This window comes from Poromitra crassiceps (genome assembly GCF_964638095.1).
Source record: "Poromitra crassiceps genome assembly, chromosome: 8".
In the NCBI taxonomy this organism is placed as follows: domain Eukaryota; kingdom Metazoa; phylum Chordata; class Actinopteri; order Beryciformes; family Melamphaidae; genus Poromitra; species Poromitra crassiceps.
Window position 1 is genome coordinate 36,640,286 of NC_139629.1, and position 25,137 is coordinate 36,665,422.

Genomic DNA, 25,137 nt, shown 5'->3' on the forward strand with positions numbered 1-25,137 from the left:
ACTTGTTTTCTGGCCTCGGAGAGATGTGGTTCCATTCAACCCTGCTATCTGCACAGGATCTGTCGGACCCAAGACTTAAGCTATAAGCACAGAGCTTGGATTGCCCTTTAACACACAGTCATATACGGAGGCTTCATAGAGGAACTGGAATCCAACCAGTGCATTTATGACACATTGACCTCAGTGGACACTTGAACTATGCCCAGTTCACACAGAGCAGGAGGCGTGGCTCAGCCACAGTTTGCCTTAAAAGACCTGGGTTTCACACAGAGCAGGAGGCGTGGCTCTCTCAGCCAGTCTGTCTTCAAAGCCCTGCAAACTGAAAGCAGCACATTCTTGACAGGCTATCACTCTTTGTAGACCGCTACAGGTGAGCACAACTTGAGTTTGGCCTGATGATATAAACTGAACATTGCTTTAACTAAGTGGCATTCCACAAATCACTGCCTTGTGAATCTGATTATTTTCAATCATTATGGTCTGATTTAGGAGTTGATGAACGAATACAAATTTCATAAAGACATTGAAATGATTCATTTGCACATGATAGATTGCATGTCATACAGGTATGTGTAATATGTGGGAAACATGAGGTGACACCTTACTTGAAGTACAATGTGATGGATGGATACAACTTTATAAGCATTAGACAAAAATTAAATCCAATATCATTAACTATACAGTTGCCTAACAATGTTGGGCAAGTTACTTCCAAAATGTATTATACTACATATTACTAGTTACTCTCATTTGAAAGTAATGTTACTTTACAATATTACGGTCTGTGTAGAGTAACTTTTACTTATTACACTACTTTTGCATTACTTTCACCAAAATAACTGCAGTAGCACAATTACATCGCCGCCCCCAGACCGTTTAAACCGTTCCTGAAGTCAGTCCAAATTTCTAAATATTATCCTTTGTTATTGTCATCTATATGTTATTTGCATCAAAACACACAATTTGATTAGGAAATGATTGTATCTTTCTTTAAATATATGCTTTGATTAAAAAGAATGTAACTCAATTTGTAACCTGTGTTACTTGACAGAGTACCTGGTATAATATTACTGAAATCCTATTGGTAATAACTTATATTAATGAGTTACTGCTAAAAGTAACACATTACATGTAGTATGTTACTTTTGTAATGAGTTACCCCAACACTGTTGCCTAAGCACCAGTTCAGGTAGCCTCGACACGAGACTCAGCCTTCATTGAAGAATGAATGCTGAGTCTGGCGTCGAGGCTACGTTCAGGTGAAGTACCAGACATTTTGTTGCACGCTGACAAAAGATTCCTACTCATGGTGGTATTGCACAATCACTGGCTGCTATCTCTCCAGGCTGAGTGGGGAAGGAATGAGTGCACGGTGATCGCAGCAGATAGACCTCTTGAGGACGACGACTTCCCACATCATGGAGTCAGACGGCGCTGGCAGGGTGCAATACGACCGCTGGAAAGAAGACAACATCAACATGGACGTGGCTGCGTCGCAGTCGTCGCAGTCCGGTGTGATGAGGTAAGAAGACGACATGGCCTGACCAAACCACGGAAAGATCAAAAAGCCTTTGTTGAGAATCTTCTGAGGCTGCTGATGAGCAATCTATCTTGCTGTAGGAAGGTTTGGGTGAAGTAGCCTACACTTAAAGGCCAGCTTTTCCGTGGGGGATATGAATATATATTAAATCTCACGCCCCTAAGGTTTTCAAATCCATTGAAATTTTTGAAATTGGTTATTTACAGCCTGAGATATCACCAGAAATCCACTCTGTGTGGTGGGGGGGGTGGTGGGGGGGAGGTGCGGGTGCGGGGACTCGAAATACTACATTTCCCACAATGCACTGGGCTCGCGTGGCCTTCGTTTCCATGCCCACCCCTCAGGCGTTTGGCTGATATCAAACTCCAGTAGGTGGCGGTAATGCACATATATGTTTGCCAACCGCCATAAAACTCAAAGAAGAAGAAGAAGAAGGCTTCGACAACAATATATGGAGAGAAGAAGAAATAAATCGAAAATAAATAAAAAATAAATTGCCTCCAAATTGCACCAAATTTAAACTGAAGTATATATGTCGGGAGATGTCTTCATAAAAAAAATTTCATGCATTTTAAGGCATTTTCGTAGGAGTTACGCGCATCTGATGTTGTAACTATTTTCTGTAAAAATGTGTAAAAACGGGTACATTGCTCAGCGTTGATTTCGTTACTTCAACCCACCTACTACTAGATGTAAAATTTGACGAGCTTTCCAATGCCGCCAGTCACGTGTCTGTCCGTGCTTCCGTTCCCGAGAAAATCGTCTCTTTGCAAGGAGCTATGGAAAGCTAACCTAGCTACAGCAGGCTAGGTGGTCGAAAAAGATGGCTGCCTTTTTGTTTTTCTTGACCTCTGAAGGGGCGTGGAGGACCTCTAGAGGCGGGACCATGGCTCACAACAGTTGTAGTTCATAGGTGCACGACTTCCGCAAGGCGGACTTGGGCCAGATGACGCGAAACGCGTCGGCTGGCCCAAAAAATATGTGAGAGATGCTTGATATCTCTGGGAGTGAAGCTCCAATTTCAAAAATTTCAACGGATTCGAAAACCTTAGGGGCGTGAGATTTAATATATATTCATATCCCCCACGGAAAAGCCGTCCTTTAACACACAACAGGTGGGGAACCTGCTGGGTATAAAGAAAATAGTTCTTCTAGAAGATGGAAAGGGTCACAGCATAAACATTTCACTATCAGTCTTCAAAAAACAAATGCATGTCAAATTCAACATAAGAGAATTGTCAGGCTTTCGCTGACAAGTAAGGGTGAAGGGGTCGGTGGGCCGCTAACGTTCTCGTCTTTCAAGTGAGAGAGCAAGAGGCAGGTTTGCGTCCCGGAATGGTCCATTTTTAATCATAACCCAAACCATAACCCTAACCTCAACCAAGTTGTTTTAGTTGCCTAACCTCAACCAAGTTGTTTTAGTTGCCTAACCTTAACCAAGTTGTTTTAGTTGCCTAACCTTAACCAAGTTGTTTTAGTTGCCTAACCTTAACCAAGTTGTTTTAGTTGCCTAACCGTAACCAAGTTGTTTTAGTTGCCTAACCTCAACCAAGTTGTTTTAGTTGCCTAACCTTAACCAAGTTGTTTTAGTTGCCTAACCGTAACCAAGTTGTTTTAGTTGCCTAACCTTAACCAAGTTGTTTTAGTTGCCTAAACATAACCAAGTTGTTTTAGTTGCCTAACCTTAACCAAGTTGTTTTAGTTGCCTAACCGTAACCAAGTTGTTTTAGTTGCCTAACCTCAACTAAGTTGTTTTAGTTGCCTAATCTTAACCACGTTGTTTTAGTTGCTTAACCTTAACCAAGTTGTTTTAGTTGCCTAACCTTAACCAAGTTGTTTTAGTTGCCTAACCTCAACCAAGTTGTTTTAGTTGCCTAACCTTAACCAAGTTGTTTTAGTTGCCTAACCGTAACCAAGTTGTTTTAGTTGCCTAACCTCAACCAAGTTGTTTTAGTTGCCTAACCTTAACCAAGTTGTTTTAGTTGCCTAACCTCAACCAAGTTGTTTTAGTTGCCTAACCTTAACCAAGTTGTTTTAGTTGCCTAACCTTAACCAAGTTGTTTTAGTTGCCTAACCTTAACCAAGTTGTTTTAGTTGCCTAACCGTAACCAAGTTGTTTTAGTTGCCTAACCTTAACCACGTTGTTTTAGTTGCCTAACCTTAACCACGTTGTTTTAGTTGCCTAACCTTAACCAAGTTGTTTTAGTTGCCTAACCTTAATCAAGTTGTTTTAGTTGCTTAACCTTAACCAAGTTGTTTTAGTTGCCTAACCTTAACCAAGTTGTTTTAGTTGCCTAACCTCAACCAAGTTGGTTTAGTTGCCTAACCTTAACCAAGTTGTTTTAGTTGCCTAACCTTAACCAAGTTGTTTTAGTTGCCTAACCTTAACCAAGTTGTTTTAGTTGCCTAACCTTAACCAAGTTGTTTTAGTTGCCTAACCTTAACCACGTTGTTTTAGTTGCCTAACCTTAACCAAGTTGTTTTAGTTGCTTAACCAAGTTGTTTTAGTTGCCTAAGCTTAACCACGTTGTTTTAGTTGCCTAACCCTAACCAAGTTGTTTTAGTTGCCTAACCAAGTTGTTTTAGTTGCTTAACCTTAACCAAGTTGTTTTAGTTGCCTAACCTTAATCAAGTTGTTTTAGTTGCCTAACCTTAACCAAGTTGTTTTAGTTGCCTAACCGTAACCAAGTTGTTTTAGTTGCTTAACCTTAACCAAGTTGTTTTAGTTGCCTAACCTTAACCAAGTTGTTTTAGTTGCCTAACCTTAACCAAGTTGTTTTAGTTGCCTAACCTTAACCAAGTTGTTTTAGTTGCCTAACCTTTTAGTTGCCTAACCTTAACCAAGTTGTTTTAGTTGCCTAACCTTAACCAAGTTGTTTTAGTTGCCTAACCTTTTAGTTGCCTAACCTTAACCAAGTTGTTTTAGTTGCCTAACCTTAACCAAGTTGTTTTAGTTGCCTAACCTTAACCAAGTTGTTTTAGTTGCCTAACCTTAACCAAGTTGTCAAATTAACCATGTCCCATGTGAGGCGTATCACCTGCACACACCTTTTTCGCTCATACTGTGTACGTCGTTTTGGGAGTCATTGTAAATGGACTTATTCTGTCATTTCGGTATGAGGATGTGTTGAGTGACAACATAGTGAAACTGGGTCGTTATGTAATATATCAGAATAACATGGTGTGTCATTGGTTTGGTTTGACCTGACTGCTTCTCCATGTCTTGTTTTTAAAGGCTCTACCACAGAGTGTGTACTGGCAACACTGGAGTAGTGGCGAAGGCGGCAGGAGCTTTGGCTGCACTGGTGTCCATTTACATCATAGGATACGTCACTGGATACTACGTCCATAGGTGCTGACTGCATGTGGAGTCAAGCTAGGATGGAAAGAGCTTCCCTATGGACGTTGTGGATGAACCAACACGCCATGCTTTCTGATGTCAGCAGTCACAAATTAAGCATTTTTTAATGCTGAAGGGAAGTCAAATCCACCGTGTTTCAGAAGTCAAGCAGATCATTCAAGTTTTAAATGGTCAATAAGTTGTTTTAAAACGGTGGATTCAAAATTGGCATGGTAAATCGCAGGGACCAAATGTACGGTCAGAATGTCTGGTGAAATAAAAAAAAGAAATTAAATATTGGAGATTATGTTTGTAAGAGTATGTACATAATCTATATGGAATCTCTATTTTGTTTCAATAAAACTGGGCTATTACAACTGCGCCTCAGTGATGTCTAGATTGAATTTCAAAGTGAAAGGAAATAGGAGTGCTCAAAGTATACCAACAACCAGAGGAGCTGTTCAAGGCCAAAGGAAATAATATTACACCACTATGTATTATGGCGTAAAATATGCAAAACAACAAGTTGATTGTTTGATTATATTGGTGTAAATAGATTTATATCTGCTATTTGAATGACATTCCAATGAGGTTATGCTATGCCTAATGTACATACATTCAATATTGTGACAGCAAAAACATCTATCTAAATCAATCTCCACTGTAGATGATCTTTATGGTAGCAACGTCTTGCTCGTCTGCAGGATCTGAGCTGTTGGGCTCATCATTTGAGGTGGAGAAGAGACTGGAGTTGACTTCCAGCACCCATTCTGCGATCCTCTGGTCCGTGTAGTACTCATCGTCCTCATGGAGGCAAAGCCAGCCTCTGGCAGTCTTTGGGCCTTTGTCTTCCGAGCACTCGGATTCTGTTTCAATGGCCGAATCGTCGGAGCACAAATCTCTCTGCTGCCTCGCTTCACAGAGACTGGCGCCGCGTTTAATCCCCACTGGCATCATGATCACACCGCTGTCATTGGCTTCATTCTTCTTTTGAGTTATTGTAGGGTCCATACCGCCCCCATCTGGCAGAGTCGGGTTAGGGTCCGCTGGTGCCGGAGCCCATGTCTCGGCTGGCTGGGCATGAAGAGGCCTTTTCACGAGGCGAGGGCCAGTCTCTGAACGCTGGGCGACCTCATTGTACCATGCTGCGAGAGCTGCACCACTGATTCTATTAGACTGATCAGACCTCTGAAATCCTTTCCCACAACGGACAGCCGACACGTCAAACGCTGCACTTTCTTTCATCACACTAGAAACTGATAGCTGGGTATTGCATCCATTCCTTAAGGCTGACCGGTCGGTGTGCATCGGTCCAGAAACACGCTCCGCTTTGCCAGAGATGATTCTTGACCCACTGATAGGTGGTAACGGGACGTTGTGGTGAATGGAAGCAGTAGAAACCGGTCTTGGTTTAGTCTGGGCGATGAAGTGTCTGGAGCGAGACAGGTGGAGTGCGGCGGGGTTGGCCGACTTTGCAGCCGGGTGAAAGTTGGCGGATGATCGCGCGGTCTTGACGTTCGCAATGCACAGCCTGTCAATCCGTTGGACGTTGATCTCCAAGCACTGACTTGTCCTCTCGGTCACGTTCAATCCCCATCGGCCGAACCTCCGACTCCTGTTTGGATCTGACCAAGCCGGCTTATTCTGAAGTACCCGGTGTGTGCTTTTCATCGCTCCCGTCAGGTTTGCTGCTTTGAAATGAAAACGTGCATCTTCTGTCAGGCAAACTAATCCATCTTTGACGCACACGGACACGCTTGACCGGCAACTTTCTTTTATACTTGCCCGTCTCTTTGAGACGCCTCCCTCGCACACACACCCCTGAGCGGTCACTGGATCTGTAACAGTACCCATACGCTTTCTAGTTTACCTGCCAATACGCCAGTCCTGTCAGAGCCGAGGGGAAAAAACATGCATCCTGCACACACAACCTCCAAATGAAACCTGTCTGTCATATTAATGTAAGCCTTTACCTACTAATGCAAGACATGTATCATATAGAAATAAAGGTCTGTTATGCAACTGTCTGCTTATGATTGCATACACAACAACTTTTCCATTTGCTGTTGTAAACACCTGCGGCCAAATGTATTAAACTCTGTGTATATTTCGGTGTAGAAATCTGTGTAAGCCCAAAAAAGCTCTAAATAAAATTTCACCCAAATTCACACTTACATGATCCTTTTTGCCACAGCACACTAGATGGACTCAGACTGTACAGCAGGCATGCTGCGAGAGATGTGTCCCGGGACCAACATTCTCAGCCTGTGGATTTGTGTACATTTGGAAACCTGTATGGAAAGTGGTGCAGCACACTTTTCCCGTGTACACGTGGTTTAATATACATTTGACCTCTGGTGTCTGGTTGTAGCTCTGTTTGGCCCCTGGTGTCTGATTGACCGTTTGATTGACAGGTGATCTTGAGTGCAGCGCAGAAACACCACAGAAATTAACATTCAGCACAAAAGAGAGAGAGATTTTTTTTTTACTTTTAGGAATTCATATTTGGGGGAGGGGGAGGAAATGTAAACCACTGTTATGTGCCATATGAAATACACAAATGAACAAGCAGCTGTGCCTCTGGGTGTTGAAGTTACGTTTATTTACTTATTCAGACTTTATTCCCTGCTGCTAAAAGGGGTAATGGAAATGCTTTAGGTTTACAAATCAAAATTTGTCATGTCTCCGCTAATCCAGATTAGTGACCAGTCCACAGTGCAGTAGCCTACGTTAAATAAACAAAAATAAACGAATCAAAATACATGATTTTGGAAGTGATACAAAAACAAGTATACAAAAATTCATATTTTGTGTACGTTATATAACCGTTTAATTTTACTCATTTTTAGCATGCTCACAGGAAGTGCCAACAGGACTCAAACTGTCAAACAGCATTAGCCTACACAGGCCTATATGTGCTTCTGACAGCTGGTGAATTAAATTGTCAACATTTATTAACTAATATTATGCCGAAATCAAACTTCTGCAGGATTTTGGCTGAATGACACAAACAATCCAGTTTTCATTGCTGAACAGGATTCCTGTACGTTTACAAATGCGTGTTCAAAAAGTCTGCCTTAATTTGGGATCTGATCTGCGCAGCATTAATTAGTGTAGCATGTGAATGAGTGTAAACAACAGAGGTTAAGGAAAGCACGACTACCAGACGACGGTCAAGTTGCTGACGTCGTTGGAGAGGTCAGTCTTGGACGGGTAGACCACCTTGAGGTTCCCGTCTTGGTCGACAGTTCGAATCTGCTGCACGATCAGTTCGCTCGAGGCGTCGCCATCGGCGCCCGCTTCGGGGGGCGTCTCTCCTTCCCCGTCCGACCCAGCCTCCTCCTTATGCTCTGCTGTGAATTTGTTCAATTCTGCCATTTTCTGTGGTTAAAAACAGAATTTACAGATGTTAAATGTGTGTTAGTTCGTTCTTTGTTATCTCTCTTCGCTCTACAGTTAGTACAATTCTCCCCAAAAGTTCTCAAGAGAAGATGCAGTTACGGTCATCAAAACAGCCATTTGTAAAACTCAACATTTAGATATTAGGGTTAGAGACTGATATTGTTGTTTGAAGGCGGATACAATATTTTTTTAATGAAACTGCCAAAAGTCAATATTTAAAGCTAGAATATGTAACTTTTGTAGTGCAGAACATTTGTCTTCCCCTTCAGGCGTCTGACGGTACTGGGGACTGGAGTTGGCGTTGGCCAATCCTGGCGCTTGAATGCTGTGAATCCCACTCAGTGAAATCGATGGATGCCAGCGGACTTGAAGGACAGAACGAGCTGGCACTGCAGTGCAGTCTGCACCCCAGCAGTCTGCACCGCACAGTCTGCACCACAGCAGTCTGCACCGCACAGTCTGCACCGCAGAATAATGTATTTTACCGGACAAATCTGAAACCTACCGGTCACGTTTCAATGACAGTCCATGTACAAACACAATGTAAATACAGCGCTGTGGAATGCGTAGTCGCTGGCTGGCTCACTATCAGGGCAGACAGGACCGGTTGCCTGTCTCCGGACAGACTGCAGTTTCCAAGACGAGGCAGAAAGTGGTGCCTGCCGGCGTGAAATGACCGAGGGGCCGTGGTAAGTTAACGCTATTCCTGGAATGCGAGTTTAACGGCCCACTTACATGTCTTTGCATTCTACATTAAATGAAGACATTACCGTTTGTTTTATTTTGTATGCTAGATACTTATTGGCCAAGTATATTAACATTTATGGGCTAGAAAATTCTGGCCAGGTTACTAGGCAGCCATCTTGCCGATTGATTGACAGCTGTCATGCCGCGATGATTGGTTGAAATGGGTTAGACATTTGATAGTTCTTCATGACGTCAGCATACTGTAGATTACAGTTATGAATGAAATCCTGAAAAATGAACTTTGGATGTGAAAAAGTGTGAAAAACTAAAGAAATTAGATTTTTGTGATTTTTTTTTGCATACACATTATTAAATAGGTGCACTGGGTGCACCTGGACCTGGCTAACCGTATTCTCCCAGATGAATCTTCACGTTTGTTTACATTGCTAAAATATTCATTACTCGGGGTATGTGATCTGTCGCCGAGATTGTGGAACTTGTCCTGCGGCGAGGAAATGAGTTGCGTGTCCCTGCAAACCTAAACCCGCGGTTTCAATTTCACAGCCATGTTCTCCCTTAAGAGCTCCTCGGCGACTCCATCGAATTTCACATGGCAGGTAATTTAATTTAATTAAAGCTCCTTCAAGTGGGGAAAGGGGATTAAGACAGGAGTGTTTAGCTGCTCTCTCAGTGATGCCGTGGAGTCATTGTCCGGTTAGTATGGCTCACATCATTCATTTATGCGTTCCATATTTTTTCCCCCATTCATTCCTTTTCAGGGTCATGGTGGGGGGGTATTCCCACTTACATTAGTCAGAATCAATAACAACAACAACAAAGAAAAAAGAAAGAGTCCTGATATGTTCCGTCCCCTTCGATCGGTTTAGACGTCGTGGACGTGACCCAAAACGGGTCGATGGTGTGGTGCATCGACGCAGCCGCGGCTCTAGAGTTGCAGCGGCGGTATTGTGAGCTGCGTGCGACACTGTACACCACCGGGACGGGCCGTGTGACGCCATGAGCTCACTTCTTCCACTGACAGGAGGAGGTGGTGGTGGGAGGGGAGGGGTCAGACGTCAACGGATATTGCTGCCCTGACACTGACCGCGCTCATTTTTCAGCAGAAACCGCCGGAGAAAGAGTGAAGCTTACTGCGATGAGCGCGTCCATGACATCCTTACAGGTCTGCAGGCTGGTGGAGCTCGTCACCTCCAGGAACAGCTCTTTGGTCGTCTTCCTGATCTGGAACACACAGCACAGCTAATTGTGTCAATGTATATTATTTAAATGTAACTATATGATACTAGTGCAGTGCCCCTTCGCCCTGCTGCTGCACAGAGTGCTGCTCGCCCCACACGCTGCTACACAGAGCGCCACTTGCTTGTTTATTCAAAGTTTTTTTTTCTTTTTCTCCCCGATTTTTTTTTGATCCCATTTTTTATCCCCCATTAGTGCTAATTTAATTTATTTATCCTGGTTGCTACTCCACCCTCTGCCGATCTGGGGAGAGCTGAAACTGGCTCCATGCTTCCTCCGAGACATGGGCAGTTAGCCAGCCGCTTCTTTTCACCTGACAGGGGAGGCTTCACCAGTAGGACATAGCACGTGGGAGTTCCCCTCCCTCCGAACATGCGCCCTCAACGACCAGAGGAGGAACCACATTAGCAACCAGGATATTGCTATCGTTTTGGTGAGGGGGGCATGGGGAGAACATGCAAACTCCACACAGAAGGGCCCTTTTGACGACCCCACCCGGGCGGTGGGCACTCGAGGACATGCGGACGGGCACGCATTCCTTCAGCGCTCACAGCGTCCCAGGTCAGAATCGAACCCAGGACCTTCTAGCTGTGAGGCGACAGCTCTACCACTGAGCCACCATGCCCCCCCTTGTTTATTCAAAGTTGATTAATATAGAGAGCCAAAGTCACGCCCCCTTCCGGTTTAGGCATACAAACCAAAACTTAAAAAACAAAAGGTAGATTTTTATATTATTTCTTTTAATCTACTTTTTTTTGTTGGTCTGAGTGAAATATAGCTGAATCGCTTGGTTTTACCAAGTAAAACTAGTTTTATAAGACTGTGCCAGATACAGTGTGCCTGGATTCCAATGAGACAAAAGCACCTTGCATATTCTGGATCATTGGTTTCATTGTCATTTATGTCAACATCAGCTCGACGGTATCGCTCGACCAAATCTCTGTGACAGCATTTATTTGCACCTGCTCTCTTATCTGAGGACTCAATTATGATACCTAGGAAGGAAGCATAGCCTAACTCCGGGAGCAATAAAATATAATTAGTGTTTGTATCTGGTATTCCTGTCTCGTCAGTCAATGTACAAAGTCCTATAAAGAAAAAAAGCCGACCATTATGGAAAGCAAGCCTGACATAATGTTACCCAAATATAACCGTATGTCAGGACTGCTTCACATAATGGCATCCTTAAAAACAGATTCAATTCAAACTGTTCTGTCCTGTGAGAAAGACAAGTGTCTATGGTCAGATTAAGATCACATGCGCGCACACACGCGCACACACACACACGCGCGCGCACACACACACACACACACACACACACACACACACACACACACACACACACACACACACACACACACACCTTGGTTTTCTCACTGTTGGTGATCGGTGGAAATGAGATCACATGTCCATCTGCATCCAGCAGGCAGGGGTAGAGAGCTTTGCCATCCAGAAGCTGCAGGTATCTGTTAACATACAACATTTAAATAAAATAGCAAATTTATTTTGACCAAACTACATACATGCTAGCTGCTATTCGGGCTTTGCCCGAAACGTCACACATTTTTTGTGGTCTCCGATTAAATATTTGGGAGCAGCTGCCAGTGTGCGGACTCTATTTTTTATTATTTCCTACATGAAACTGCTCACAACAAGGTATGTGGATTATTGTGAGTAAGCGGGTCGTGATTCCTGGAAAGAGACATTGCTGTTGAGTTTGTCAAATGTATTTTTTTGGAGCTTTGAGCGCCACGAGCCGAGTGCCATCCAATTCCACTGTATTCTAAAGTAGGCAGACATCTCTACGGCCGATATCTCCAAAACTCAGCAACTCACACCAAAACGATCTAGATGGATAAATAGCACTTGATGTTTATCTCATCTCATGCTCTGATATAAATAATATATATAAAATAATGATCATGCGTTCACAATGTGTTCCCAAAAACTAAAATGGCACTATGCAGGCTAAAAAAGTTGTGCTGTGAAACATATTGGTATTTTCATTTTCAAAGTTTTATACTGCCCTCTTCTGTCGAAACAAAAGAAAACAGCCTGGTCATCATGCTGAAGCTGAGCCTTAAACAAAGGAAATGCTGCTGGAGCCCGCCCAGAGGCCACTCCAAACAGAGACAGGAAACAATCGTGGTTTTATTGTTCCTGGAAAATAATGGCATCCAAAAATGTCATTGTCATCGTGCCTGCTTCCACTTCAGAGGAATCGGTCTACAAACCGAAAGGGGTACAAATCTAATCCTCATGTTTTTCAATAACACTTTACGTGACGTGCTTTGTGATTCATTACCAGCAGATTATAAGCCCATCAGAAGCAGAGATGAACTTTTCTTACAATATAATCGTCACATACACACACACACACACACACACACATATAGATAGATATATATAGATATATAGATATAATAATATGTCATGTGTGAGTTGTTTTATAATGATAATGTAATGTGTAAGTTTGGTGTTGCACTGACTTGTGGAGGCCCGAGACGTTCTGCCTCTTCCTCTGCTTCCTCTGGTCGTCGGCTTCTAGCTGCAGCTGCTTCATCAGCTCCACGGCCGTGATCTCCTTCCGCCCCAGAGGCACGATCTGACAACACATCACCGTGGTCAATCTGTGGCTTTCTAACAGCTTTCCATGCACCACAACTACAACACAAAGTAGGCTACACAGCCACTCTGAAGAATACCTTATGTATAAACAGAAGTAGGCTACACAGATACAGACTGATATAAACAGAGAACTGACAACAACATCTGGTCCGATCAGAACAGGTTTTGCGTGGCTGGGTTTGGTTCCTCACCGTCGAGACAGCGCACCACAACATTGCAACAGTTTATAGACTTCTAAAGCTGAATGTAAATGTACAATGTCATTTTCTGCTGCTATGAGGTCTCGCACTCAATAACAAAAGACGGGGTTGATGACGTGGTGAAGTAATGTAGCGTGGGATCATGGGAGTTGTTGTCTTCATCGCCATTGCCATTTTATCTTTCGGTTAGGATTCCTTCAGTGTTCATTGTTCATGAGGTTTTATAGTAGAAAACAAACGGAATCTGTGATTAAAACTAGTAATGTAAAAAAACACTTATTAACGAAGTTTGCTAAAACTCACTGTTTCTCCGAGGCTCTTCGGCGGACACAGGACGTCAGAGGCCAGCTGTTTGCTCAGCTTCTCTAATGACTAAAATCCTTCATCCAGTTAAAAGATATCATTAAAAACGACTTGAAACGGGAAGAAAATAGTCGGCCGGTTTTGTCCGGCCATACGGCTAACAGCCGGCGCTCTGATGATGTCATCGACAGGCGACCGAATGACATGGTCATGTCCTTTAATGGAATTACGGCTTTCTCTGGGTTTCAACATTGTTGGAAACATTTGGAATAATGTAAGTAGCCTAACACAACTAATAAATATATATAACATAGGTCTACTCATTTTGAGTTATTTTAATGTGGAAATAGTGGCTTTAACGCTTAAAATGTAATGTAATGTAAATTAATAGTAGGATACCTTTAGCTCGGTAGGGGGCTTGGCATCGTACACCAGCGGAGCCTTGAGAAGCTCCATGTCATGAGTTGCGATGGTTGCAGTGGTCCTTCTACCACACAGGTCATCATGGAGCTTGGTCTGGAAGAACAGGGGAGTGGTGTTTTTGTGTGGAGTGGTTATACTCTACAGCAGCCTTAACCAAACTTCAGAATGCCACGGCTCACTTTGAAATCTGAAAATCGTCCGGGGCCCACCCAACCCTTTAATCACAACTCTGATCAACACACGAGACTAAGATGATGTATTTCCCTATATGTTTTTTTATAGTATATATTAGAAAAGAGATATATAGAAAAGAGATTTGAGGACGTCTTCTTCGGCTTTGGGAAACGCTGGTCGACATTTTCACCATTTTCTGACATTTTATAGACCAAACTACTAATCAATTAATCGAGAAAACAACCGACATACTAATCAACGATGAAAACAATCGTTAGTTGCAGCCCTAATTCAAACTGTGACTGGGAGTCTGACTTTGACCTTTGACCTTACCTGGGCCATCAGAAACCTCTTGAGAGCGTTGCCACTCCTCAGGTTCATGCCGCGGACCGTGCAGCACACCAGGTACGGCCGCACGTCCCGCGCAGCGGCGCTCACTGTGACCGTGAGCGCCGCCGCCGCGTCCGACACGTGCAGAACCCGAACCACCAGCCTGTTCAAGTCCTCGTCCTCCTCCTCCTAGGGTTGTCAAAAGTATCAATTAGCATCAATATTAAACATTTTTGAAATGGATACAATACTCATTTGCAACAGGTATCGATAGTATCGATAAGTATCAATACTAAAGAATTTAAATGGATACAATACTCATTTGCAACAGTATAGATATGACTGATTTTTCCCTCCCTATCATTGGTATCTGTCGCTGCAACAAGCTCAAAGTGTTCGGATAGGCTGATGACAAGAGCAGGGGTAATTTGCTGAGTAAGTTTTGAATGAGTTTTATCGGGCCTAGATTATGGAGACGTGTGCGTCTGTCCGTCCATCTGTCTTCGTTTATTATTATGGCTCTCTTGTTGTCATCCCCCCTCCCCCGTGGTATCGAAAATGGTATTGAGTATCAATATTTTCCTGGTTATCCGGATTGAAGTTAGAAATTCTAGTATCGTGACATCCCTACCTCCGCTTTCTTCTTCTTCCTCTGCTTCTTCTTCTTGTCCGCCTGGTTCCGCCCGCCCTCCCCCGCCTCGTCTCCCTTGCCTTTCCCTCGGCCCCCGGCTCGGAGGTAGTCCAGGATGGACTTGGTCTGGCAGCCGTTGACCATCTTCTCCAGACGCTTGTCTTTTAACTTGTTGCCTTTGAAGTTGATCTCTTTCAGGTGGGAGCAGTCACTCAGTTCATGGGGGATCTCGCTCAGCTTGTTGTTGGAGAGGTCCAACATCTGGGGGAGAGAGACACAAGCATCGGTTGGGTGTGTGCAAGGTTATACACACAGTAAATTGACGTTATGAATTGACACTTGACTACTAACAAATAACAAAACTTCTAGCATTATGCTTGACGCTGAATATTGTAAATATCACCATCAAGTTTATAACGTTATCTTACACCAGAATCAATCAAGAAAATCAAGAAAATGTGTTAGCAAGTGGCAGCAACATGCTAATAACATACAGTACATCACTCTGCTGTTTTCAGTAGCCTACATTACATTACATAAGCCAGGTTCCAACATAGAACATCACATGCAATAAATACAATATACATACATACAAATGACTCTACAACAACATAAACGCTATAATTATGTGTATATCGGACCTGAACCACAACATTTGACACACTTCTCATTTTTTCAAATTCTCAAACGGCTCAAGACCTGGAAATGATGAAATTCATTTTATTTTCCAGACCTGCACAGGAACCCTGGGCCCATACCTTCAGAGCGGACAGCTTGTTAACATCACTTCTCAGCTCTTCAATAGAGTTGTCCGAGGCGACCACGGTGCTGAGGAGATCCAGCCGCTCAGAGTAGAAGTCGGCGGGGAATCCCGTGATGTGGTTCTTGGAGATGTTGATGGTGGAGAGCTTAGTGCACTGGCTCAGGCCCTCAGGCAGGGACTCCAGGCTGTTGCAGCTCACGTTGAGCGTTTTGAGCTCCCTGAGTCGGGTGATCTCCTCTGGTAAAACTCGGAGGCTGTTGACTGAAAGGTCCAGAACCTGAAACATTGGATAACAAGTAAAACATTGGATAACAAGTTCAAGTTCTTATCATCATTGTAACATTTTAGCTAAATAGAATTTCTGAAACGGAAAAACATGATCAAATTTGCTGATATTTTACTTGCCTATAGAAATGGTCATGGTGTGTAAAAAAAAACTACTTTTGGGCAGTCAGCGAGCCCTTTCCTAACAAGCAGCACATCCCTACACTATACCACTCTCAATTCTTTCTCTAATGTATAAAACAGTGGTTACTGGATAATCAAATATGCTATCATAATCTGGAACAGCTATGTCATTGTTTTATTAACGATATGTACCTGCCAGGGGCTCCAGATGAAAGCCTCTGTGGCTAAATCTGGCACATTTACATGATGTGATGTCTCATGTTATTGTTAATTAATGTGCACTGTCCCTTCAAATCAATCAATCAATCAAACAAACACACAAACAAACCTTGAGGGAGCTGAGACTGCCGATGACTTTGGGGATGGAGGCCAGCTTGTTCCTGCAGAGTATGAGGCTCTGGAGGTTGGTCAGATGTTGGATGTCTTCGTGGAGCTCTGTCAGACTGGGGCACTGGATAACTTCCAGGTAGTTGAGCAGCGTGAGGGAGAAGATGGCCGGGCTGAGCCCCCCGTTAGAGGCGACTCTGCTGTCCACCGCCGCGCCCTGTAGCACCAGCTCCCGTCTCTTCTCTTTCGCCGCATTTTCTATTTCTGGCCATTGCTCCAAGTCATCCATGCTGCCTGCTGCTAACCTGCTGCTAGCTGCTAGGCTAAAGACCAATGAATTGTCAAGTCTTCTTCTTCTTCCGCTCCTTCTTCTTCTTCTCTGGTTTACTGTCGGACACCACCAGCATGCATCAATGAAGATGGCTGCCTGCTGCCATCTACTGCACGTGTGCGTGACTACACTTGTCAAGTCAGCCAGGACAACAAGAAAACATAGAACTTCCGATGAAAATCTAACATAAATAATGATATCGACAACGACCGACTGACTGCATTTGGAGCTTTTCAAAGTACCAAAGTTAAATAACATGTTTAAGCAAGAACATATACATTAATAGTAATCATAGTTGTTTGGCTTTTTGTTTTGCGCAACGTATTTCTGTTTTTAACGTCGAGCTTGTATTTTGAATGGAAAATCGCATAACTTCCGGTATTATAGCTAACTTTCGTGACTTGACGTTGCTCTGCTTCCACCTCGACCATCAAGAAGTTGTCAAAACGTGTATTTGGAAGCTTGTCGATATTGTCATTCGCCACAACATGTACGCACAGCTATAATACAACCAACATTAATTGTGTCTTATTGCGAAACACCTACGTGAAGTGGCTCTTGCAGAGCCATACTGCTCTTGATGTCGATTGCACACAGTATGTCGAAAACTTCATTGACCACAATTCCTTGCGAGTGACTAATACTGCCACTGCGCATGTCCGCCCTGGTTGTTGTCAGTGGTGGTTATGGAGATGAAATGGGACTGCGACCTGTCAACATTACGGTGATGTTCGTGGTAAGATATCTTTGAAATGCATGCAGTAAAACTTCCATTTACTTTAAACCGTTTACCAACGACAGGGTTGTTGTGTCGCATATCAGTTGTCAGTACATTTATAGGATTCTAGCTAGTGAAAATGTAGCTGAAGATTGAATTAGCTAGCTGCTGGCGGAGTAATTTAACTTACTTAACGTTAGCTAGCTAAATGCGGTGTTACTTACAAGTTAGTTATAAAATCTGGATTTTACAAAGTGGATCGCTGCGTTTCCCATCACGTTAACGTTAATCCTTTTACACTAGAATGTGAACCAGTCCGATTCTATCTAAGAGTTACTGTCCTGACAACCAGGGTGCCGAATTGCGCACTATAGCCTATTCATAACAGCCTTAAATTAGGATCTACGAGGTGTGCACGTATATGCGACACTGAATTGTTGTCGATTTTTGAATAGAGTTTGGCGGGGCCTGTTCTCCTAGAAACCTATCAAGACTTTCTACACACCAGCAGGAACATCTAAAAACAACTTTTGTGATGTCCTTTGGTGATTAACAGAGTCACAACAGTAATTAATAAAAAAAAAAAATTTGAAAACAACAATCCATAGACCCTTGCCAGGTTGGTGTCAATAAATAAAACCTCCAGATCTCCCTTTAAAATGAGAGTATTAATCTCAGTGGGACAGTGGGACTACCCTTGTGGGACTAACCTTGTTAAATAAATCAAATGAGGGAGCAAAATGCTTGTCTGTTCTGTTAGTGTCCATCAGAGGGATGCCCAGGAAGATTGGTTTCGTCGTGGTCAGCTCTTCAGGTCACGAGGACAACTTCAGTGCTAAGGAGCTGATGGTCCATGCACCCACTGTCAATGGCTGGAGATCCACCAGGTAACTACAGCCACATAGGGGTTTATTTTAAGTCAGTCCAGTGACTGACACTGTATGATTTCACAAAGTAATACACTCAAACACATTCTCTGACCGTTCACTGATGACTCCGACTTGATTTTTATTTTACACAGATTTCCAATTGCTAAAAAAAAAAAAGGGTAGTATATCAAGATGGTTTCAACTCAGTAAATTATCATAGAATATTAAAAAGTCAAGCTGCATTAACAAATAAATAAAAAATGCAAAATTGTTAAAAAATGAATCAAGTTCTTTGCGGCTGTTCTCTTGGAATGTTACATCTGAGTCTGAGCAGGAAAAACCATAAAATGACCATTCAAAATCATTAAAACCCATGTAGCTCTGCTAACATTGTATTACAGCATCATGACCCTTACCTAACATACTATTGTCTGTGCCAGCACACTGTACCTGTCATATCTTACAGTAATAAACCATGTGTACAACAATAATATCAATATAACAATAACAATATCAATGACTACTTTCCCTGTGACACTCCTGTACTTGATTGTAAATACTTTCAGTCTTTATGGTCTCTCTTTACTGGGTCTCAACAAATAAAGGCAAAAGATGCAATAATAATAATAATAATAATAATAATAATAGTTAACTATCAATAAAGTAGGGCTGGGCAATCTATCGATATTATATCAATATCGTGATATGAAATACTAAATATCATCTTAGATTTAAGTACTTTTCTAACTTTTATAAGTACTCAAAAAGTGCTTCACATATTGGGGGGACTCAACTCATCCACCACCTATGTCAAGTGATGTAATTTTCTGAACTTACCAGACTGTTCTAGTTGTTATATTATTTGCCTTGACTCACTTAGTCGTTATCCACATTACTGATGATTATTTATCAAAAATCTCATTATGTCAATATTTCGTGAAAACACCAACATTATTAACGCAGTATCAATATCGAGGTATTGGGTAAAAGATATTGTGATATTTAATTTTGTGCATATTGCCAAGTCCTACTCTTAAGGTAAGCTTTGCGTCCCTCCCCCTCCAGGTCGTGCACCTACCCCCAGCAGATCACCCTCCAGCTGGTGGAGCGCTGCCGGGTGAGGAAGCTGCAGCTGCTGGCCCACCAGTACCTGATCCCAGCCAAGGTGGAGTTCCACATCGGAGACGCCCTCCCTGACAGCAGCGCCCCCAGTCTCCCCGCACAGCTCCGCAGGCTGGGGTGAGACGGCTCACCTCTCAGCATCTTTTCATCAGAAATACACATTTAGCTTGAGATAAGATGAAACTTTAATGATCGCTGTTGGGAACTGAGTTGCTGTTGCAGCAGAATAGTAATGGAATTACAGCAAAGAAAAATATGCAGGATTTGGGGTCTTAAACATGATGGAACTGGCAATTACGACACAAGAATCTATTAGAAATATAAGAATGAAAACTATCAAATATGAATTACAGCATGTATGCAGGTAAGGGCCATATAACAGACATACAAAATAATGAAAAATATGATGGTCAAAGGTACCAAAATCTTGCAGTATGAGAATACAGTAAGTGAAAAATAATATGAATATCAACATATTTTCAAAGTAACATGTGAAAAGTATACTGACACCTTGGCCAGGTCGCACATGTCAGAGATTTCCTTTCAATCTCAATGAGATATTACTTCGTTAAATAAAGGTAAAAAAAAAGAGACAATATGAGGAAACAATGTGAATTCACAACATAAAAGATAAATGACCAGGTCCTGAAGAATCCCTGCTGACTAGTAGGAAGGAGTCCTTTTAACAAAGGCATAGATATATGTTTTTATTTTTATTTTATTTTTTGTTATTACAGATACTCCAAATATAAAGTGGCTGATGTAGAAGTGCTAAACAAATGTTTCTATCACAATTTCCTTCATGACACATTGCCAGTATGCACATCACAGTGTATATAGAGAGAATATACAGAGAATCCACATACACACAGCTGATGGCATTTGGCATTATTACAAATAGGAATTGCCATAGAATGCAAAATGTAGTGCGTTGTCACGGCAGAAGACTTGAACTGAAAAAGAGACATTGTATTCTATGCACAGGTATGTCTCTCTATCGGACAATGAGAAGACAGGTTTCAAGTCCCGGGAGCTGAAGTCCGTCCACGTAGATGCTATCGGAACGTACCTGAGAATAACGTTCCACCGAAACCACGCCAACCGCTACAACCTCAACAATCAGGTCCTCTGTCAGATAAGAACTTTATTTTGATAGTACTTTCCTAAAATCCATGTTCAAAAAGTGCTTTACGTATGACAGAAATACAAAGAGACAGTGATGATCGTGTTGCTCACAGTGTCAACACGGGATTAGACGCCTGTTTGGGATTGTCGGATATGAAATGGCAAGAAGCATAAAAGTAAACAATCACAGTAAAAAAATAATTAATAAAAACATTATCAAATAAAAGCAAGTCTATAAGAATAATTTTAAGAAATGGTCTAAAAAAGGATACAGACCTCTTTAGACTGAGCCAGAAAAAATTATCTATAGCTTCCTAGTGCTGAAGTGCAGAAATGCAGAAATTAGCGAGAACCATGACAGATCATCAGAGCTAGTTAAGCTCTACAGGGAAGTAGATTTCAAACACAATCAATCATAATGATGGCAAAAACTAGGAAAGTAAGATCCCAGTTGAAAATAAGTAAGGAATAATCAATGCGTAGGTGTGCGTTAAACGGTTTGAAGGCACAACGTGGAGGCGAAGAACCAGAAAGCGGAGACCTTAAAACTGTTTATCGCACATGTACTAATTTTTCCGCTTATAACATGGTCATTTGCCAACAATATAAAATAAAAGCTTTCTCAAATTTTTGCAGGTTTTGCACTCTGAATTGAAAGGTTATGAAGCAAGAGCTTACCGTTGTCATGACAACAAGGAATAATTCAAATTCCTTTTACAACCAAGCTACAACAGGGTGAGGTTGGCTCCATCCTCGTACACAGGCTAACGTTGTTGCGGTCTCCAGTTTAGCTAGCAAGTTTGGTCGTCACAATTGATTTCACCATTGACATTCATTTCACACGAGTGTACTTGTACAACCAGATTAACAATAAACATCTTGAATCTTGTTATTATTGTCCTTTAACAATTAATTTCTTGTTGCCATTTTTCATATTCTGCCCATATATATTTTCAGATATGTCATTAGCAATGTTCAAACAGAAAGAACCTGATTTTGTTGCATTGGTTTCAAATTCACTTGCAAGTATTGTTAAAACAGTCTTCTGAAACCTGCAGACAATGTGCGATTTGTTACTTACAATGTAGTGAAAGGAAGGCCAGGCCTTTATTATTACACACTATAGAGCTGAACAGTCACGTGGCATATCTTGCCCCGGAAGGCCAGAAGTGAGTTTCCCATTCATTTTCTCAATAGACATTTCCATAGACAAATAACGGGGGAAATTAGAATTTTCGAGGACCCCCCCCCTTTTTGTTTTTGCTCCAACTGAAATGTTTTGATTCAGTAGGTCACGAGTTGGCTTGGTTCCAGCCTTAAAACTCATTATATAAGGATTTTTTGAAACGTCTATGGAGAAAATGAATGGGAAACTCACTTTTGGGGCAAGAGATGTCATGGGACTGTTCAGCTCATCAATCATCATTACTCATCAATTATTTTATTTTTTTTACATTTTCTCTGACTGTTCCGTTTCATCCAACCACCTCACCAGCATCTCTTTATGATTTATGATTTCAGGTTGCTTTGGTTGCCATCAATGTTCTCGGAGACACTGTGGATGACAATGCTTTTAACACAATTGTAAGTGAGCACTCCTGAATGTTGGTCTGTGCGAGTGTTCATCCCGTTCAGCCGCATGTTGTGTTAAAGTTACATCGGCACAACAGTGGGTGGTGCTGTTGTGCTGTGAATGTGTGTAGAAATGCCCGTCATCAGTCACTTGGAATTGGAGTTGATTGATGTTTCATCATTTACCCATCTGTTGTCATTGAAGTCACAATGATGGCCGTTTTAGCCTTTGGCGCAGTCAACTGGGAAACAGGCCTAATGAGCATTCATCATATCATTTTAATATCATTTTTTTTTTAATAATTATTTTTATTTGAGTGGTACAGCATAATCTTACATGAGCCACACTCACATATCAACCACCGGCTTATTGTCTTTGAGAATTATATATCAATTAAAGTTTTAATTCAACAAAAACTGAAAGCAGTAACGTTAAAAGTATGGGTCTGCTGCCAAAAGGGCATAATTGCACTTACGCCCTTTTGACACCCAGCAAAACCCCACTTTTGAGAATGAGGAAGGAAGCATTGTGGGTAGAAGATTCTAACAGCACTTACCAGTAGGCCAACTCAAAATGCATGCTGACGTAAGCAATGCTAGCAACATGTTAGGAGCGTGAAATGGTCAAGATGAGCTCTGATAGTAAGACTGCTGGAAGCTGAAGCTATCTCTGTGTTTTACAGGTCTTTGAATGTGTCCCAGGACAGGTCAATAAGGCCATGTTCACATTACAGGCAAATCCGATTTGCTGCTAAAGTCATTAATCATCATTATCTTGATTGGTTTCCCAAATGTGATTTGGGAGTGTGTCCGCACTGCCACAAATCTGATTTGGGCAAGTGTTCAAGTCGGATCTGTGTGTCCAGATACGCCAATGAGCGAACATACAATACAAAGCCAACATACAATGTTTCTGGCAGTGTTTGCATGTCTGCTCTCTGCTCTCCAAGTCCCCGCCCCCTGCAAAAGACACTCTCAAATCTGATGTGGGTGATCAGCGCGTCCACACTGATGTCACATCAGTCGAAAGCAGATTGGAAACTACCTCCATGTGGTTTGGGACAAGTGACACAAATCAGACTTGGAGCGTACACTCATAAAACCAATCTGGATAGAATCATTAACACGTTCACTGCCAACGACGTGTTAACACGTTTTCAGAATCCAGCTGTTGACTGCCAACGACGTGTTAACACGTCGTCAGAATCGATTTTTTTTTTTTGACGGTGGGATGTGCATCTAACCCTTTTACATCTCTTATATAAGTATTGGACGTGTACAACGTGTACAACCCATTCCACCGACCCACTAAGTGGCGACAAGGAAGGAGGAAGGCAAGCAAAAAGCAGTGTGACGAAGCCATTCTCATGAAAATGGATTGGCGAAAACGCTTTCGTTTTCGCGCTGATTGCTGGCAGTGCGGGATTGCAAACTTGCATAATAGATTACGGATGGAACACACTTTGAAACACGCAGCATAAATATGACCAGAATCGCAAAAGCTTCATCAAAGCTCTCAACCAAAACTCCAAGAAGCGAGCGAGTCCAACCAGACTTCCTCAAAGAGCGGCCGCGCAGACAGGCTCACAGCCGCACAGCAGCAGCAAAGCAGTGAGACTGGTGACAAGCTTGTGGTGCAGCAGGCCATTTTGCCTTGCAAAATAGCACCAAATTGGAAACAGCCATAAAAGGCTTTTAGAATGGGATTTTCAACCCATTCTTTTTTGTTTCTTTTTCGCTCTAATTTAGAGTAATTTAATTTCTATTCAGAAATTTATTTGAGAGGTCGAGAGTATGAGAAAGTGCATTTGCACAGGTAGGAAAGTGCTTGTGACACGGCGCTGCAGCCAAGAAGAACGCCCACGGAGGGAGGAGTTGAGCAGAGGGGAGTTTCCTGCTGTTATGGAGGAAATTACTGTTCAAAACTATTGTTTAGGTCTTACTGATGCCAAAAATGAATGGTTAAAGTGACTGTTCTATCGAATTTCACAAAAAGCTGTTTATCTCTGAATATTTTTTCTGACGCTGAAACCATGCTGTATTCAACTGCTAATGCTTACATAACTACTAACTCTACAAACAAACTCTTTTAGACAGAGAAAGCACACATTCTATTAGTTCTTTTTAGATGATTGGTGTTCACGAAGTCCTAACAGAAAAGAATCCTCGGCTCTTGTAAAATGAGCCTAGAATCCTCAAAAACCCCCCTGGCAGAACCTACCTACAGCATTGAAAAAAGGCTGGCAGTCAATGTGTTAATAGGTCATTAAAGTTCACAAATCAGATTTGGCCTCCTAGTCTGAACATGGCTTAAGTGGTGTCCTGGGACACACACAGCATGTGTCTGACATGTATAGAGACGGAAAGACTCCTGTCAGCAGGATAAGATGAGAACAAGTCCAAGGCAGACGTCACCCACCGAACTGATTTAGCCTATTTAACAGGATACCGTGATCCACCAACTGGGTTTTTGCCTATTTAGGATAGCATGATCGACCGTATCAAACGCTGAGCTGAGACCCAGTAAAACCAATAAAGAGCATTTCCCGTCATCTGCAGCCATCACTAACGACACTTACGCCCTTTTGACACTGAACGAGCATTGTGGGTAGAGGATTGTTAGCAGCACTTAGGTCAACTCAAAATGCATGCTGACGTAAGTAATACCAGCATGGCAACAGGCAACACGTCAGGCGTGTGAACTGGTCAAGATGAGCTCTGGGAGGAAGACTGCTGAAGTCATCCCTCCCTTTGACACAAAAAGGGATTATAGTGTACTACTAGCAAAAGAAAAAAGTAGTAGTTTGGAATCAAAAGCAGTTTCCTGTGTCTATAGAGTGTTATTAAGAAGTTTTATTAAAATGTATTAGCAAAATATCTAATCAGATCCCCAGACCCCCGGCAGATTTGCACCCCCCCGGCTGGTATATCGATACCAGCCGTGATTTATCTTAATGAGAAAAAAAATCATACATTTATTTCTCCCC

General features: G+C 42.2%; 3 protein-coding genes across 3 annotated transcripts in view; 2 read left to right on the plus strand and 1 right to left on the minus strand.

Moving 5' to 3' along the window:
• Positions 1–279: 279 nt before the first annotated feature.
• Positions 280–5,204, plus strand: smim1 (small integral membrane protein 1). The gene is made up of 3 exons (XM_083641192.1): positions 280–370; positions 1,346–1,522; positions 4,776–5,204. The coding sequence occupies exons 2-3, from the start codon at positions 1,419–1,421 to the stop codon at positions 4,897–4,899; spliced, it is 228 nt and encodes a 75-aa protein (XP_083497318.1). The 5' UTR covers positions 280–370; positions 1,346–1,418; the 3' UTR covers positions 4,900–5,204.
• A 2,228-nt stretch (positions 5,205–7,432) lies between these two features.
• Positions 7,433–16,754, minus strand: lrrc47 (leucine rich repeat containing 47). Its single transcript, XM_083641728.1, has 9 exons — positions 16,415–16,754; positions 15,674–15,955; positions 14,916–15,176; positions 14,288–14,473; positions 13,757–13,873; positions 12,716–12,831; positions 11,590–11,692; positions 10,122–10,211; positions 7,433–8,261 (listed from the first exon to the last, which is right to left on the minus strand). Exons 1-9 carry the CDS (start codon positions 16,700–16,702, stop codon positions 8,040–8,042), a joined length of 1,665 nt encoding a protein of 554 aa, XP_083497854.1. The 5' UTR covers positions 16,703–16,754; the 3' UTR covers positions 7,433–8,039.
• A 1,482-nt stretch (positions 16,755–18,236) lies between these two features.
• The window catches only part of cep104 (centrosomal protein 104), a gene marked incomplete at both ends in the record, with an annotated part of 42,528 nt that continues 35,627 nt past the window's right edge, over positions 18,237–25,137 (plus strand). Inside the window, 4 exons of the mRNA XM_083641193.1 lie at positions 18,237–18,349; positions 19,397–19,570; positions 20,438–20,576; positions 22,100–22,162. Coding sequence (XP_083497319.1) covers positions 18,237–18,349; positions 19,397–19,570; positions 20,438–20,576; positions 22,100–22,162 — 489 coding nt within the window. The remainder of the gene's footprint in view (positions 18,350–19,396; positions 19,571–20,437; positions 20,577–22,099; positions 22,163–25,137) is intronic.